Raw genomic sequence first — 18427 nt, 5'->3', positions numbered from 1 at the left:
GGCATTGAAATTTGTCGTGCAAGATCCTACTGATTCAAATGCAGGCAATGCACAGGGAGCTACAGAAAACAAACTGTTGAAATTTTTTTGTATTCTCTGTTCCAGGTAGGTGATAATACCCATACCAAAGTGCTTGTCCATCCTTAGAGATGCTCATACTCAGCTTTTCCTATTACCACTTCTAAGTCAGTAAACACTGACTAAAATGCCTGCCTGTTTCTTTTAAGAAATTGAGAATTCTGGCCATGCACATTCACTTCTGGGTTTTAGGGCCTGAGGGAGCAAAAGGCTGAGAGCAGAGACAGAGTCTCTTTTGTCAGCTCCTTTTGTGGATTCCATAATTGGTTCTTGGCGTGGATAAAAGAATTGCTTTCCAACCTACTGTACCATAAGCAAAGGTGGGGTGTAATGGAGGACAACGACCTAAAACAAAAGAAGACCAAGGAAAGAATGAGAAAGGAGCACTATGACTGACAAATATTGTTTTTTCTTTTAAGACTATTCTGATTAAAAGGTGAAAGTAAAGTTGCTAAATATATGGTAACCTCCCATAAACAGTGAAGGACTGGTGAGGGAGTATCTACTTACTTGTTAGAGCAAACAAACAAAACAACTAATTTTTTTCACTTCAAGCATCTAATGAAAATTATTATTGATATCTGATTTTTAATGCATGTAGGCTAGCATTTTTCTTCTTTCCTCTCCCATGGTTGTTTATTTCCTCAGTTTTTTCACTTGACAAGAAGTTAAAAACTAAAGGAGGAAGTATTTTTTCAATCTGTAAAAACATGAAAATTAATGGAGAAACATTTTCAACATTTTTTTCTTAGGTAAGTGAAAACTTGCAACCAGCTCTATTTATAAGGTGCATCTATAGGTGTAACAGTAAAGACTTGAATGTAAGAATTTAAGAATTCTTATAAATGTTAAATTACAAGGATTATGAAGAATTATATGAGAATTATAAAGACCATAAGAAAAACTAATCTACTGGCTTTAAGTTCAAGTTAAGAGCTTTCTTTACTTGAGTTTTACTCATAAGAGATGGAGCATTTTGGAAGCTAAACAGACTCTTATACTTGACTTACTATACAGAAAGCCCCACAGTGGACTGCTAAGGGCTGTAGAAGGGTGAGCCTGTATCACTTCCTGGTCTTGCTGGAAGTAGAAACTACTTTGGGGACTATTGCAGGAATGCATTGGTATTTTGGTTTTATTCTGAAACCCTTTTTGGGTACTGCCAGTCTCTCAGACATGTTAAATCAGTGCTCAGGAGTGACACGATTATTTTTTGCCAGGTAAAACTTATCCTACTTTCTCTCCAAAAAGAGAAAAGTTGTGTTTTTTTTTTTCCAGAAGAAATCTTATTTCAATTCAACACAATGTATGTGAACATTTTGTTGATTACTTGTAATTTAAAAATATGGTTTTTTACTTTTAAAAGCCTTCTCTGCTTGCCTTCAGAAAATGAGAACAATATGCTGATTAACTGAACAGTCAGTTAAAGAAACTTACAGGTCTGAGTGTCCAAGTTTTCCAAGTGAAAACATTTGGTTAAAAAAAAAAAAAAGGCATGCATATACTGTAATTTGCTTGTTTGCTCCACTCCCTTGTGGACATGCCCAGCTTCCTCTGTACCTGGCAGCTTTCCTGTTCTGTATTCATCAAACTAATCAATGGGATTCAGATGTTCCTCAAATAAAATCATTTGTCTTCAGTTTGCTTTTACAAAGGACGCAGATTGCATTAAAAATGCTTTTCTTCACTTTCAGAGTACATGAAATACATGCCGCTGTTCATAATACAAGGCTTTGGCAATGTATCGATTGCATTTTTTTACACAAAAAATCCTTGCACAGGGAAACTTCTTGCGGTTTTTCCAGAGTTGAAGTAGTGTCTCTGAGAAAATTAGCAGACTGAAAGCAATGGTGACAGAAGTCTTTAAACTTACATGCTGTAATGTAAAGGGTAATAACAAACCACCAGCTTGATTCTGTGCTGGTCTGATAGGGGCCACCCTAAGGTGAGAGGAGAGTTCTATAATCTCATGCTGAAATTATGAGCAATCGGGAGTACGAAGATAATGTTTGAGCATTAGTGTACAAACTGTACTGTACAAAGTGGAACAGTGGCCAGTCACACCTGCTAAAAAAATTTAAAAATTTTCTGAACACAATCCTTGTGTGGTGTTTTTAGGAAAAAAAACATTAACTGATTCTTTGGAGTTTAAAAGAAAAGGTGCTTTTTTTTTCTTTTATGTTCTTTTTTAGTTAGGGATAGGAAGGGGAAAGAAAGGGGATAATAAAGAGATAATAATGGATGAAAAGGGAAAGAAATAGATGGAGGAGAAAATCCCAGAAGCTTCACGTTCTTGTTTTTCAGAACCACAATGGATGTTAGGATTTGGGAATTTTTCCCCTTTTTTTTCCTTCTTCTTTTTTTTTTTTCCTTCTCCCTCAGACCCCATCAAGTAATTCCTTAAACATTTATTTTGGAGTTCTGCATTAATGACTCAGTTCTCTGGTATCTAAAACCCAGCATACTCTGGGTTGAAGCTTTGCTATTGTTCATAGCATCCTTCCCTCAGGTGTCACTGGTAGAGAATAGAGAATGAGCTTTTATGTCAGCACATATACGAAGAAAGTCTCCTTGCTATGTCCTTCTACTTCTTCATGAAACTTTTGGAACTGAGCTTCAGAGTGTTATCCTTCCTGACTAATTCAGGAGAAGTTGGCAGCCAGTTTAAAAGTTACTGGAGGGTTTCATAGACAGACGTATAAACCTACAACAGTGTGACCTTCTCAACCTACTTTCTGTAGGAACTGAGGCTAAAAAGAAAGAAACTCAAAGACATTTCCAGATTTCCCGTAGGAAAAATGACCTTTTATGCTGATCCTAATTAAGCCCATTAACTCAGGTGAAAAATTCCCCAAACTAGCTTGTCTGTTTTGAGGGTATGACCATAGTGAACATTCAGATTCTAGAAATGGCCCTGCTCCAGCAGAGCACTTAAGCATGCTTAATCAGGTACCCCATTATACAGCATGCACGTTATTATTGAATGAACTGTGTAAATGAAAGACTTAAAATGCTTCACATGAATAAAAACACAGGCAAATTTTCCCTGTGGGGATTCATCCCATGCAAGAGATACCTGCAGCTTTGCATTTTAATCAGCGAGCAGTCCGATCCTGCTCCCTTTGGAGTCAGTGGCAAAACCCAACGGCCGAAATGGAAGCAGGATCTGATACTAACAGCGCAAAATATGAAAGGGGAAAATATATTCCAAGTGGGTGTTCAGATGATGACCCATTTCTTGCATCAGGCTACTGTTCACCGTAGCACCAGAGATGACACTGCCATGAACATTTTACTATCTGCAAATCAGTGCAGAGCATAACATCCAGTTACCACTCTTGCATGTTTGCATTTCTTCCTTCTGGTATCTCAAGTTAATAGGGAAGGAGAGCCCGGGGCAAAGCACAATTGATGAGATAATTGACTTCACAAGAGGACTATGAAAGAGCTGGCCAAATTCAGCTCTGACTTAAGTGTTCCCATCTCTGCTTATGTCTGAAATAATCTGATCAGTCCATCTGCTGTCAAAGAGAAGTGGTGGCAGGACAGCAGAGCTCTTCTGTGAGCACCTTGTTCTGCACCTGTCCAGTATTCCCCTCCTTACTGGGCTCCCAGGGAGAGCTTCAGTGGGCACTGCTGAAAAAGATAACCTCACAGCTAGAGTTCATGATACCCTGCATTTGATTCTTGCCCCACGCAGGGATTTCTTGGCTATGTCTGTGCTACTGGAGAATAAGTCTGTCTCTTGCCATCCTTCCATGCAGCTAATTGCCTTTATGGGCTTCTGCAGCCTGTCTGTGGCTCTTTACTGCTAGCATAGCCCCAGGGTGCCTGGCAGTGTTTTAGGTGCTGAGTGTGCTTGGCATGCACTATCCTGCCCTCACTGCCCTAGATTTGCCCTCGTCCCAGCACAGGTGTCTGGTTTTCAGGGTGCCTAGGAAATGTCCTCTGGAAATGGTACAATGCCCCTGTGGAGGGTATCGAACAAGGTCTTCAGGAAGATACTTAGCATACTCCAGTCCTCAGTTTTGTTCTCTACAAGAATAATTCTTTCTTCACTAGGCAGTTTCAGAAGGCAAAATGTCTCAGTGATGAGAAGTGCTCAGGTACTCCAAGAAGTATCTCTCCAGGTAGGTACTTCTATTGACTTCATTGGACGTCTTAATAGCTATGAGAAATTTGATAGCAGAGAGATGGAGTGTGAATGTACAGTAAAATGAATAATAACTAAATTCTGAAAAGCAGCTTGCTTTTCCAGGTTAAAATATTTCTAGAAATATAATTGCCAAAGTAAACCAGCAGCCAAAGTATATTGAAAAGCCTGTTGTTGTTTGAACTTTGGAGAGGGAAGCAAGTATTCCATTGATCAGGAGGTCCAAGAGGAGTCAGTTAATGTACATCAAAAGAGGTCAGAGTAGAGCTTTATGTCTTTATAGCACAGAGGTGTATGAAAATATTTTCATATCTATACTTGGAGCTAGCTGCTGAAATTCTTCTGTGAAGGTATTTACGTTATTGGTGCTTTGGCTGAAGCATGTTTTGGCCAATTCAGTTGAGTTACTTTGTGCCATCCTAATCATAAGTTAGACAGGTGGTTTGTGCATGAAGCATTTAATTTTCTCAGGGCTCTGTCTGACTTCAGATGATAACTATAGATACTATCCTATACAAAGGGAGATGGTGATGTAAGGGAAAATGATGGATGCACTGATGGGGGAACTGAAGGGCAACATCACAGATCTGAAGGGACTGAGGTGTTGTGAGGATGGATAAGAAAAAAAATCTGCAAGAGTGATGAAATCTCACTTTGTTAACCACCACTCCAGCCTGGAGTTCACTCTTAGCTTTTGGTATTTAGCAAAAGCAGTATTTGTTGCCATTGCTACTCAGTAAGTCTGAATTATTAGGAAGGTACTAAAAGTATTTTTTCTCATCTGTGTGGCAGTTCTCAATAGAAGTGCTTATATGCCCAAGGCAAGTATACTTTGTCCCCATAAATAGAAAGCAACTGCTCAAATTTTTCTGGTTTTTATACGTGTAATTCTTAATGGTTTCAGTAATAGCTTATAACAGATTGACCTGATTCTCTTCCACACTTCCTAACTTTTAACTAAATCACTTTTAATCAGAAATAAATAGACAACTGTGAGTGGAATGGTGTCTCTGTACTGTGGACAGAGCTCTTGAATCCCACAAGTGTGTGTGTATGTATGTGTGTGTGTGTTTGGCCTAGGGTTGGTCGTTTTTTGTCTCTTCTTTACAGAGTTTGCTGGCAGATAGTCTCTGGGGAAGGAAAATATAATTACAATGCAAAAGTGTTTTATGTTTTTCTCTTCTGGATTATGCTAGAAATATGAAACTGTAGTAGAGATTTTATGAAATTGTTAACAGACAAACTAAGGAAGTGAATGAATTGATAGAACAGAGTGCATGAAGAGGAAAGATGGTGAAGTTTAAAAAGAAAAGAGCAAATGGCCTTTTTTCTGTGGTCTTAAAAATCACCTAATAAAACATTGGTTTATTGCATAGATGCACTAATCATTTCTGGTTTTAATCGTTAACCACATACGCTTTTCAGGCAATTTTATAGAGTGTGTTCTCTAAGGTGGCTCATGAAAATCACCTTCACAGTCCATTTGTTTAGATTCTGCAGTGTGCTTGAACGGAAGCCGACCAGCACCGTAAAGGATGCGGATTGCCAAAATCTATCACTTAAGACTAATAATTCCCAGCAAAATGTGGAGAGTGGTTTATTTCTTCACCAGGCTCATTATATTAGGCAGTGTCTGGTTTTGGATCTAGATTTTCCTTTCCCGCAAAGGCCTCCGAAGAGCCCCATTATCCATCATGGCATGTTACCAGTGTTACATGTGGTGATTTATGAAGTGCAAGTCTGAAGCTATTTATTATATTCTCTTAAATATATTTCTATGTTATCCTGCTCCTCTCACCTACATTGTCTGCTTTTTCGTAGTCTTTTTGAGCTGCACGGATTAGGCACAGTGCCCCTCTCCTCACACCTAAGTGAAGAACCAACTAGAACGAGGAAAGCACTTTGTGAGTCGTTCTAGATTGCTGTTAACCTCAGATAGTGAACACCAGGAACTGTTGTGAAAGTCTCCCCATCATACTTTATTGTGTATAAACGGAAATTAACTCACACTACTGACTCATTTTCTAAAATCTATCCTTCTCCAAGCCAAGTGGCAATGTTCTCCAGTTAATCAAGAAAAGGTCTACTTTGACACACGATCCTTTTCCTGTCAAAGAGCATTTTGCTCTTCATGTCGCTTTTGCGACATCTGATCCTTTCAAATAAAGAAGACTGGTTACTGGCTATGGTGTAGAGTTGTCAGAGCATCCAAACAAGGCTTTTATAGAAGCAAGGAACTAGTAGGTTCAAGAGAGTGCCAAAAAAGGAGAGGATGAAAAGCAGTTTAGCAATAGCAGCAGCATTCTAGGTCAAATGGGCTTTGCAGAGGTTGGAGAGGCTTTTTCAGTCATTGAAGAAAGGATTGTGGGAAAGAAATGGGGATAGTAAAGTCCAATATGTTAATTTTCCCCTGTCTGAAAATCTGTATTGTGTTAGTTCAGAAATTTTTCTTCGTTTGCTTGTTTGGCAGGTGGTAAAAATAAAGGTGAGGGTAGCAGACATTTACTTGAAGTGGTAGTTTCCTCTGAGTCTTTGAAGAGCCAAGAGACAGTCTTACTTAATGTTGTTTTGAGAGAAACACTTCACAATAATTTTCAGCATGGGTTTGAAAGGAAAATCAAACATTAGTGCACAAACCTTCACAGTCGCTTATACATGGAAAAACCAATGCAGGGACTGGAATACGCTTCAGTTCTCGCTCCCTGGCTTGATCCTGTCTTGTATTGCCTTTGGTGTAGGAAACACCATTGCCAAAAAAGCTTTTGTAAAAGTTACAGTACCTTTGTGTTCCAATATCAACTAACAGCAGACAGGTTTAACCTCAAGGGAAGTGCTTAACTACCTCAAATTGGCAAGGCAGGTTAAATCAGTCCACATTGCATTTATTTTTCAACCATAGGAGAGTACATCTAGGTAGCTAAGTTAACTGTGATTAGCTTGGGATCGACTGTGGAAATGCTGAAGTTTCACAGGGTGTATCTAATAATACTCCATATGTACCTTTCTGATTATATGTCTGGTGAGACATGTCCTCTATGAGTCTTTAATTTGTGTTATTGGCTAGTGTGTAAAGGAATGGATTTACTTCTGTTTGCAGCTTTTGTGCAGTAAGAATGACTGCAATTAAAGAACCTGTTGGAAAACATGAGCGTGGGGCATAAGACTAGGAAGGAAACTGAAAATATCTCATTATGTGAGAACTGGGAGTCACATGCAGGACTACGTGAGTCAGCAACGTGCCCTTACGGTGATGAAGCACTAACCACAGGCTGGGTTGTACTAGCTAGAGCATAGCCAGCAGATCAAGGGAAATGATTACTCCCCTTTACATGGCTGCCATGAAGACACATCTGTGTCCATTGTCCAAAATTGTGTTCAGTTCTGAGTTCAGTGGAACAAGATACTGACAAACCAGAGCAAAGGCAGCTGTCAGGAGGCATCCAGAGATGTACAGGAGGGTGCTGAGGCAACAGGGCTTGTTCAGCCTGCAGAAGGGAAGGGTAAGGAGAATTTGAATGCTGTCTTGCATCAGAAGGAAGAGCGATCCAGACTCTTCCCTGAGATTCACTGCAAAAGGATAAGACTGCAACAGTGACAAGTTGCAGCTAGAAAAATTTCAGTTTGGCATTAAAAAATGTTCTTTATGGGGAGAAGCATTAAACATTGCCCAGGGAATGATTCGTGATTTCCCAGGGAGGCTGTGGAGTTTCCATGCTTGGAGATTTTCAAAACCCAGCTGCTCGAGGTCCTGAGCAACCTCGTCTAAGCTGGAAGTTAGCCTTGCTTTGAGAAGGATGTTGAACTAGGTGACCTCCAGAGGTTTTTTCCAAATTAAATTATTCTGTGATTCGACGACCTAAATGAGCTGAGCCAACATTAAGCTGCTCTACATCCTCATTTTGGAGGAGGGCTGGAGCTGCAGAGCATCATTCCTCACCTCAGCATTCCTGGCCTCACCTTCAGTTTCTTCATGGCAGTTACAGGAATTGGGAGAGAAAGAGTCCCTCGGAGCTCGATCTGTTCCCCCACTCCCCCCATGTTATTGTTAATGTATAACAGTGATCATTTATTTTCTCTTTGTTTCTTTTAATTTAAAGAAAAAAAAAAAAGAATGCATGTAGGCTCAAATATGCTAATAAGCATATTGGATTAAAACAGTCTTAATTGCCATAAGTAGAGAGAAGTCCACCCATTCTGTCTTGTGCTGTAACTGCTGACAGAATGTTTTTTAACACCTATCTCTATGTACAAGTTTTTGATTGATAAGCAAAATGAGTAAAATGTAACCAGAACACATTGTACCTGTGTGCAAACTCTTCAGCTAATCCTGTGTTGTCCATTTTCATAATCTCTGTTAATCATTGCCATAATAAATGTTTTCTTTTCTCATTTCTTCCACCAGCCTTCTTCCAAGTGTATGAAAAAATGTACACTTTTTTAATACTGGTATTTTGTGATGGTCTAATTTTTTACTGCCAGTACAAATAATTAGAGCAGTGTTTCTTTTTCTTGGTAGAAGTTTTAAGTACTGTCAGTGAAATAATGATGTTGTAATTTGGGGATCATCTTAAGAATTAATATTCTTTAACATCACAAAGTTTGTAATATTTTTTACAACTTCATTGTAATAGACCATTTGAACTACAGCAAAGCAATTTTAGTCCATGAAAAGAAAGTTTTTTCGCAGTGGAACAAGTGATGAAAGAAATGGGAAAATAATTGCCAACCTCTTAGCAAGATCTCAGAGGAATTAGAGGAACTCTGCATCTCTAAAACCATTATGAAGTTCAAATTATTCACCCTGTAGGGGTTAAAGCAACTGTTACCTCTTTAAAAATGCTTTTGGATAAACTGTTTCTGCCCTTATTGAATGTGACAGTAAACAACCAGCAGTGCTGTAAAAGCGGAAGGTCACAGCACTCAGTGAACAGCTATAGTCTGAGAAGACTTGGGTACGCCCTGTGCCCATTGGACTCACAGGGAGCGATGGCGTGGGCTTTGGTGACTGATTTTGTAAGTCCGGGTAGTCTTTTGAACACTTAGGTCTGATTTCTGATCTCATTTGAAGTCGGTGGTGGTTATTTTCATAGTAGTAATCAAAGTGAGTATTTTACCTGTGGTGGTCTTCACCTATTGAACTAAATCTTCATTTCTGAACATGCTGATTAGCATTAAACCAGGTGGAGTTTATCTGTCTCACCATCATTGGCATTCTGTATGAGTAATGTGTACATATATGCGATATCAAACTGCATGAGTGCAGATACGATTCTTCTAAACTCGAAGTTCAGTGTTTTCCTAATTACTTACAGCCTATTGAGATTAAATCGACAAGATCTCTTTTGTGTTAAACAAGCTCACATTCTTTACTGATGAGCTACTCTCCTCTTTCCCTCTTGATAATCACAGGCAACATTCTTGCAAACAGACCATCCCAGTTCCCCCCCCCAAGAAAGCCTTTGTCACTTGTGGTTGATCTGGTTGTGCAGCGACAGCACTGCTGCTGGTGAGCAGGGGAGATCCCTGGTATGGCACTCACTTGGGCTTTGCACAGTCTGCAGCCTGGAGCAGGACGTAGGTAAGCAGCAGTGCAGGGCATCGAGGGACACTTTACAGTTTCACCTGTGGGTGAGATGTCCGACAGAGATTTCAGTATGACTTGGAGACCGCAGGCTGGGTTCTGCGCCCCTTTCAATATCGTACCCCACTTGAAGCCAGTGGACAGGGTTGCATGTTCCTGAAAAACAGATCTTGGCGTTGTTCCTCATTTGGAAATGCAGAGAGTCTTCTGAGGTACAGCAGTGTTTCAGTAAAGTATTATCTGTGGCAATTGTTATTTGTGTGTCCAATCCTAAAGTAGTTGCTGAATATTCTGTCTTACCTGGATGTGTCTACATGAGATCTTGAAGATCAGAGCCCATATTGAAATCTTATTAATGTCGTGACAGAGAAGAGAGAAACAAATGTTGAGATTTTTCTTTATTTGACCAACAAATAACCTCAGTAGCTGCCATTGTTGTGATCACACTGTGCTTAGTGTGTGGTGGTTTTCTGCATGTGCACTCACTCCGAGAAAAAATATGTAAAAATCACAAGGCAGAATCACATCTGCTATTGTGCGTTATCCAATTCTCTGTGTAAAATTAAAAAGTTTTAAAAGGTATTTTCTGACTCCTGGAGTCAAGACCACTCAGTAAAGTTGAGGTAGGCTTTTTTCATGTCATGTATCATTACCCAGTAATGCCCATCCATCTTCAGTTTTCACCAGTGGAGACTTAATCAGGCATGTAGAAGGAAGAACAGTTTCTTACTTAATCCATCCAAGGATGACCCAGCTGTAAAACAGGGGTGTTTCTTAGCTGAAACAAGGTTGTTAACATGACACAGAACTGTAGCGGTTGTGTTTTATGTGTTTGGTTTCGTGTTCAGATGAGTAGTAGTGACAATCAGAATGGTTTGCCTTAGCCAGCAGCTCTGTTCAGTGCCATGTTAACTATGTTAAAAATCAATGGATCTTTTCGGTGAAGATAAAAGACTAGAGAATCGCTTTGGCAAACTGATAGGCTTGGAAAGAGGAGGACATTTTGGTTTTGCTTGAGCACAGAGAATTTAATTGTTGAATAGAAAGATGTCTTTCTGTAATCCCATGCTTCAGGATAAAACTGCTGTTGAATGAGGAAGTTCTTACACTGGATTGAATGATTCAGCTGCCGAGATCCAGATGAAACAGACAGGGATTGATTCGCACGGGGACCCTGATAATAATAGAATTGGGTTTCATTTTGTTTGTCGACATGTGGGAAGAATGGGCTGGGGTATGGAGATCCTGCCATGGAGCCATCACATCAGGGAGAGGCCCGAGTGTTGTTAACTACAGGAGGCGAGCAGGGCTGTGTGACCAAAAGGATCTAAATCCATGAGCATAAAGATGCAGGAAATAGTTGCAGGCAGGCAAGAAGAGGATGAGGAAATGAGAGAGACAGCTAGGGAGGAAAAGCCGGCAAACCTTGTGTCAGGAACTAGAAGTGAGTACTTTGTTATAAATTGCTGTGCCAGCTATAGGGTGGAGGTCATTTATGGCATCCTGGTGACAATAGATGTGGCCTCTGTTATATATAGGTCTCTTTGCATCAGGGTGTACTGCATTGTGCATTACTTCAAAATCTTCCCATGTGCTTCCACTCTTCAACTTTCACTCTTTAAATTGATTTCTTTGCTATCCTACTTTGTTCTGGTTTTAACGTATTGTAGCTTTTACCAGTGCTTTGGTGGTGGGTTGTTACTGGGATTTTTTGTTTGTTTGAAAGCCAAGCAGGCGATATACTCTTACCTGTTGTTTACTGTCTATTTTTGTGGATTTTTATTATTTGTTGTTTAATGTCAAATTATTAATATTTCTCCTTGATGCTGGCGTTTTCCTAACTACAGTTCTGTCATGAGCATACTCTAATCCTTTCAGTGACACATACTTAGTTTCTGTAATTGCCATTTTTAGATGGAACAATCTCTTGGATCAAGTCTGGAACCTAGAGCTAATGTTACAGAAAATAAGGTCAAAGAAATCAAATAACATTACTTCCAAAGTCACAATAGAGTCTTTGGATCATCTTCCATCATTAATATCAATGCTTGACAGCACTTACAACTTTAATCGTGATTTGTAACCCTCTGAATTTTATTGCTTCTGCTGTCAGAAATCAATTTCAGTACTTAATGGCATCTTGTAACCTCAGTCAAGGAGAATGTTGGTTTGATTTTATTTTTTAGTTTTACTCAAAGCTTCACTGCTAAGCTACACCCTTACGAAATTATTTCTATGACGTTTTTTAACAAAGTTGTTTTCAGTTCTCTGACTTAAAGAAAATACTTTTGTGTATACAACATAATACAAAAGTATTTCTCTCCATTGATCATTTTTATTGACCTGTAGCTTCATGTATGCTTCAAAAAGTTGTAGATTCTGAGCCTAGAAAACAGGGAAGTGTATGTTTAATCTTAGTCCCTCTTGTAGACCTGTGACTTACATAATTAACATCCACCACAAGTGTCTGCAGGATCAGACCATAAATGATTGTTTAATCTTCCTTTTGCTTACTGACGTTGAAGAAGAGAATGGAGCGCACTTATTATTCCAAATTAAACATTTAGATTAGTCTTTATTGATTCCTTTTGATCAAAAGAAGTGTGTTTGATTCTGATTTCAGTCACCTTGTTGGATGTTCCCCTTTAATGGCATAATTGCAGGATAGAGTCTAGAGTTCTACATTTCTTAAGGGAAATAACAAAATTGTGGTTTTAAGAACAAAAAAAAAAATCAAACCAAAACCCACGTAGCTCATAGGAACCAAGCTAAAACAGAGTATGAAAAAATGTACTGTGTCTAATCTTCTCTCAAAATTTGCAACTTTTATTGGAGTTAAACATACAAAGGGCATATCCCTTGATCTCCTTTATAAATGACTAAATGTTGGAAAAGTTTGTGCTTTAAGCATAGTAGTGTCTACTTTTCTGTACACTTATTAGTAGATTGTGTATGCTTTGGAAAAGAGACGATTGTCATTCTCCCACGTAATGCATAGGAAATTGAAGGGTGGTAAAATAAAGTGACAGCCAGGGGGCCAGCGGTAGATGCAGTTTACCAATTCAGTATCCTGACTGGGAAATGCTGCCCATTTTTACCTGTGTATAGACTTCTTATTGGAAATGTCATGATCTATTTGGCGTCATGGAAGAGGAATAATTTGTTGTCAGAAGCAATAGCAGGAGTGATTTCTTGCACCACATCATTTAAACTTTGGTCTAATTTCCCAAGAAACTGTCCCTGGAAAGTTGTTTCTTCGTAGAAGTAAGGAAACTGGTTTGCTATGAAAGTTATAAAACCCAACTCCGCAGGACAGGCATAGCAAACCACCTATCTAAAAGCAAAAAAGGACAAAATTTTTGTCACTTTTCAAATCATCTTTATCCTATATACCAATATTGAGCTCCATCCTACTATTTCTAATGTACTTCATGTGTTTTTTTCCGATTACAAAGGAATAGCTTTCTGTGTTTGATTTATGTACTGATGACTTTCATCTAACTTTCCTTGCTATATTTCATTTAGAGAGCCTGCTGCCTGCACATGATAATGTTTGTGTAGTGGATGACGTGGTTCTGGAGCTATCAGAGGCAGAAGAAACAGCATCAGAAAGCAGCTGTCTTGCATCTGAGGACACCACAGAAGACTCGGGTGTGGTGAGCTCACCATCTGACATTGTGTCTTTGGATTCACAAAATGACAGTATGAAGTTGAGAGACATCAAGCTGGTCAATGGCTACATGGACGCAGCTGAGACAGATGCGATGCATGGCACAGAGACGTGCCCTGTAAAGAACGCATACTGCAATAGCGTGGGATCTGACAGTGCTCCACAGAGGTAAAAATTTATTTGCAACTAGCTCTTGGAAAATATCTTGCATCTTCTCCTTGTAGGGAGTCATTTAAGAAAACCAACTTCTACTCTCTTCTGCTCTTTCATAAACCAGTACCAATGCCAAGTGACTCCTCCCAGTGGAAAGCTCACTGCCAAATCCCCTCCAGTGACATACTTGTAGCAACAGGCAAAGGTCACTTTTCTGTTTGAACTTGTAGTTACATTTCTTGCAAAAGACCACTGCCCTCGGAGTTAGTTTCTCCAAGAAGTCTGAAATAATTTTGTTACGTTTTGGTTTATTTGTAGTTCTGATAGCATACGAAGAGCTTAAAATGTTACTATATATTGATCTAGAAAAATGACATGCAGGTCATGAAATGGAAAATTCATAAAATGGAAGAATTCAAGCCACTGAAAGCCAGGTGGAAAAGGATTGTATTCAGTGAAATTTGGGGGTTGGTTTGTAGGTGTGTGCATGCATATGTATGTTCACCTAATGCTAACCTCCACTGGCGTTATACCTTGGGGTTTTTTTTTTCAGCATGTTTCCTTTTTTTTTCTTTTTTTTTTTTTGCATAAACAAACATTTTCCTGCAGTTTTTGCAAGAAAATACGAGAACCTGGAATTTAACTAGAAACTGCCTTCAAGCACAAGTGACTCTGACAGTGTTTGTTTGCCAAAACTCACATAGTTGGTGGCAGGGCTGCAAAGGGAACCCAAAATTTATAGGACTTTGCAAATACGAACTGGCCAAATAGGAAGCTGTGCCTCCAGCAAGGAGGGTGGCCTGGTAATACTGACAGGGATCCGCTCTGTGTGATGCTGCAGAGTCATGGGACAGGGGCCAGAAATTCCTCTGAATTCTCAGTTGACACAAAGTCTGTGCTTTCTGGTCTCGCTCCATTCAGCTGCTAATCTGTAGCCCCTTCATAAGAGCATGTATCATGACCTAGTTATTTCCTTCCACACATTTCTGAGGGAGAACTTCATCTTGGATCATGCAGTAGGTGATAAATTAGGGATATATTAGTCCAAAGTCAGTATTTAACCTATTGGAATGATCTCAGGGCTTTTCTTTACCCATCAATATCAAGGGGGACAAGGTCAAGCCTCGCTTAGATACTTGCTCAACAATACATTTTTCTCGTGATTTCTCCTTTTACAGTTTCTTAGGTCCTGATGCAGTCTCTATTTGGAGGATTAGATAGGCTAGTATAGTAACTGTGATTAACATTCCAGACCTGATCCAAAAAAGCAACCCATTAATTTCAGTATTCTGAGACTGGGCCTTGTAAGATAACTAAGCAATCCCAGCTTTCCTCAGAATGCAGGGTCTAAACTGGTTGGGAAAACACACACGCACATTGGGGCAGGAGGGGTGGGGAGAGAAGTTACCATAATGTTGAGCAAGGATATAAAAGCAAAGCTCTGTAAGAACAGTCCTAATCAGTGGAAAATATTTTGGACTTTTTCTGTTTTTTTAGTCAAATAAAAGATTGACCACAGGTCATTAAGTGACACACTCCCTCTTGGAAGTCAGTATTTTCTGCATCTTTCACTTCAGCCAAAGGTATATATTCTGTACATTGCATTGAGATTTACCTTTCCCAAACAAACACACAAGATTTTTAATAGTTGGAAAGAGTGCACATAGAGGAGACAACGGGACTTTTCATAAGCTGGCCGGCAGGACTGCTGCTCAGGGGTCTCTCTGAGCTGGAGGGGTGGCAGCTGGAAGGGTAGTGTGGTGTACTGCCCGTCGCAGTCAGGGAGGTGATTACTCCCCCTGCTCAGCCCCTGTGAGGCTGGTGCTGTTGTGCCTTGTCCAGTCTTGGGCCTCCAGTTCAAGAGAGAGATTGGCAAACTGGAGGGGGTCCAGAGGAGAGCCACTGAGAGGGCTGGGGCACTGGAGCACACGAGGTGCGAGGGGGAGAGGAGGCAACTGGGTTGTTCGCCTTGCAAAAGCAATGTGGTTAAGGAGGGACCTGTTACAGCCTTTCCCTAAACAAAAGGAGGACCATGAGGCTTCTCAGGGGTACGCAGTGAAAGGACAAGAGCCAACCGTCACCAGCTGCTGTAAAGGAAATAAAAATTGAATGTAAGGAGGAAATTCCTCAAAACAGGAGCGGTTAGGCAGTGGAAGAGGTTGCCCAGAGAGGTCGAGGAATCTCCGTGCCTTCAGGTTCTCAGAACTCAGCCAGGCAAAGCCTTGGGCAGCCTGGTCTGACTTTGAAACTAGCCCTGCTTGGAGCAGGAGGTTGGGCTAGGCTTCCAACTTAAACTTTTCTGTAATTTTATTGTGCTAAATATTCTGTATTTATCTAATATGTCCATAATTTTAAAAGAGTGGGTTTAGACTGAAATAGGAGACAGTACAACAATATTATTGTTTCGGGAGTGCAGTTATTTTTCATAAATTCTATTTATTTTTTAGGTTCTGGGACAGCAAAATTACTTCAGATCAACTTTAGGGTATAGCAGAAACTTAACATTTGTGATCTGTTTTAATCTTAAGTCAGCAACCACATAGATTGCCACAGCAGCGATGCTGATAGTAGTATCTTTTAAACTTTTACGCTCTGAATGCGCAAGTAATATTTGAAGGTAAATCCATTTCCACTCCTAACCTCTGTTTGTAAACAAATGTAGCTTTGAAAATCGTGCTTGTCTAAATACTTTTGAGGTCAACTTGCTAAGTTTTCAAAAGCTACTTCTAAGTGTAGAAGGAAGGAAAAAAATAGTTTTTTTAAACCTATTTGTATTAAATTCTTGTTTTAGTGGGACGTAAATCAATTCTGAGTACAATTTTGAGTAGAGACAAATTTGGAGAACAGCAGTTTCAACTTCCACTGTCAGAGCAGCTGCCACCCCACTAATAAAATCTGTTGGGAGCTCTGAGATTGAACGTAGTTCTACGGGCTACTTTCAGTACCAAACCAGCCTCCTAAATTCCCAGACAAGTCAAAGTGCAGTTCATGTGGATAATTGATACCAAGTTATACAGAGTTTTAAATATGTTTCATAAGCTACAAAACTTAAAGGAAAATTTTACATGGAGTTTATTAATTCCTTTCTATCTTCTTCTAGTCCATGTACCAAGATCTAACTCAATTCTAAAAGGAAGATAAGAACAAAGAAATTGGGAGAACATGTTGCTACTGTAAAGTAGCAGTGGTTAATAGCAGTGAATCGGAGTCCTCCTCGAGTCTGAGCTCCACTGAAGCCAGAAATTTTATTTAGTGACTAATTTGGCTGAGACTTGAGGAAAAAAGGTTAATAAGAATAATGGAAATATTTAGCTTGTCATTTTAAATTGTAAAGCTGACTAAAGCTCAGGCTTTTCACTCAGTGAAATAACTAATTCCTGAGAATTTATAATGCTGTATACTAAAATCATTCTGTACTCTGTGGGCTGTGAAAAGTACCCTTAAAGTGGAAGCAAATTGTATTTGGAGTGTGAAGGGCTATAAAGAAAGCCAAAGTGGTATTTTGCACGTGCGCTGTGGAGAACTGCAGCAAAGAGCAGAATCAAGTCCACAGCTCTTCCCCAGGTTTGGTCCAGAGGCTTAGCCTGTGCTCCAAGAGATCAAGAGTATTTTGCCATGTTGCTTACTCTGGTTAAGTGTATGTTTAGTTTTAAATTCATTTTTCTTAGAGTTTCTGGAATTGTTTACTGGGTGGCCTGGGTGGTCTCTGTGTAGCTGAAATGCCTGATAGCATTAGAATATCACAGCAGGGTCTGCACCTCATCTGCTGCTGAAGTCAAGGAAAGTTGTGAGCATTTAAGGGTACAGTCTTCAACATGCAATAGGTTTGTCTGCACATAGCAGCATAATAGTATGGCCAGCTCAGAAATGGCACGTACCACGGGCTTTGCACGCACAGGAATGAAAACCACAGCAGAGCTCAAGCCTCATTCAGTTCCCAGAGCACAGAAACAGAAATTTATAAAAGAAGGTTTCCAGATTACAGGCTTTCCAAGCTGGGGTCTTTCCTCCATGGTTTTGTTTTCCAGTACATGCGACCAACTTGCAAGTGCACTCTTTTTTGTTTTGCTTTGTTTTGTTTTGTTTTGTGAGTCTTGTTCAAGCAATCTTAATCCAAATACACATATCAATTAGCATGTAGAATATAAAATCAAATGTCAGGACACTAGTTCTACCCTTGGCTTTGCCTCTAACCTGTTAAACCATCTTTGTCTCTCCGCCTCTGATATCTTCTTCAGCCACTTACACTGTTTTTTTTGTGGTAAAAACCATAGCACAGCTATCATATCTCACAATATGTTTGTACAGTGACTGGTAGAGCAGAATCCAGACCTCAGCTGGAGGTACCAAGGCCTAACTCCATATAAATAATTGACTACGTGCAACGTTTAGCTGTGAACGTTTTAATATTAACTGCTGACTGAACACTGTACTACATAGTTCTCTTTCTTCATATCCTTCCTTACAGTTGATTCCTTTGTGTTATGTATCTGTTCACCAAATTTTAATATATAGTGTTAAATGAGTAACAAGAAAACCACAGAGAAGCTGAAATGTTGCTTATGTAGCAGTAAGTACATCTCATGATCTCACAGTGTTGCAACTCTGTCCTCCCATACCCCCTCCTTTCCCATCCCTTGTATGGTGTCATCACGCAAGCTCCTAGGGGCAGGGATCAGTCAGTTTTACATGCCTGTAAAGCATCATGCACACCTACTGTCTGGAGCATTATAAATAGTTACACATTAAAAATTACGTTAGAATAATATTATTAGGGATGCTAGGTCACGCG

At 39.6% G+C, this 18427-nt stretch overlaps 1 protein-coding gene across 6 annotated transcripts in view; it reads left to right on the top strand.

The window, feature by feature from the left end:
- Positions 1–18427, top strand: part of COBL (cordon-bleu WH2 repeat protein) — a 166593-nt gene that overhangs the window by 126751 nt on the left and 21415 nt on the right. For all 6 annotated transcript variants that reach the window (XM_068397272.1, XM_068397271.1, XM_068397274.1 and 3 more), the window contains one exon: positions 13338–13650. In XM_068397272.1, the coding sequence (XP_068253373.1) occupies positions 13338–13650 (313 nt within the window). The remainder of the gene's footprint in view (positions 1–13337; positions 13651–18427) is intronic.

Source organism: Nyctibius grandis, chromosome 3 (genome assembly GCF_013368605.1).
Source record: "Nyctibius grandis isolate bNycGra1 chromosome 3, bNycGra1.pri, whole genome shotgun sequence".
NCBI lineage: Eukaryota > Metazoa > Chordata > Aves > Nyctibiiformes > Nyctibiidae > Nyctibius > Nyctibius grandis.
Note: the sequence above shows the minus strand (reverse complement) of the source record. Positions and strands in the feature narration are given on the sequence as shown.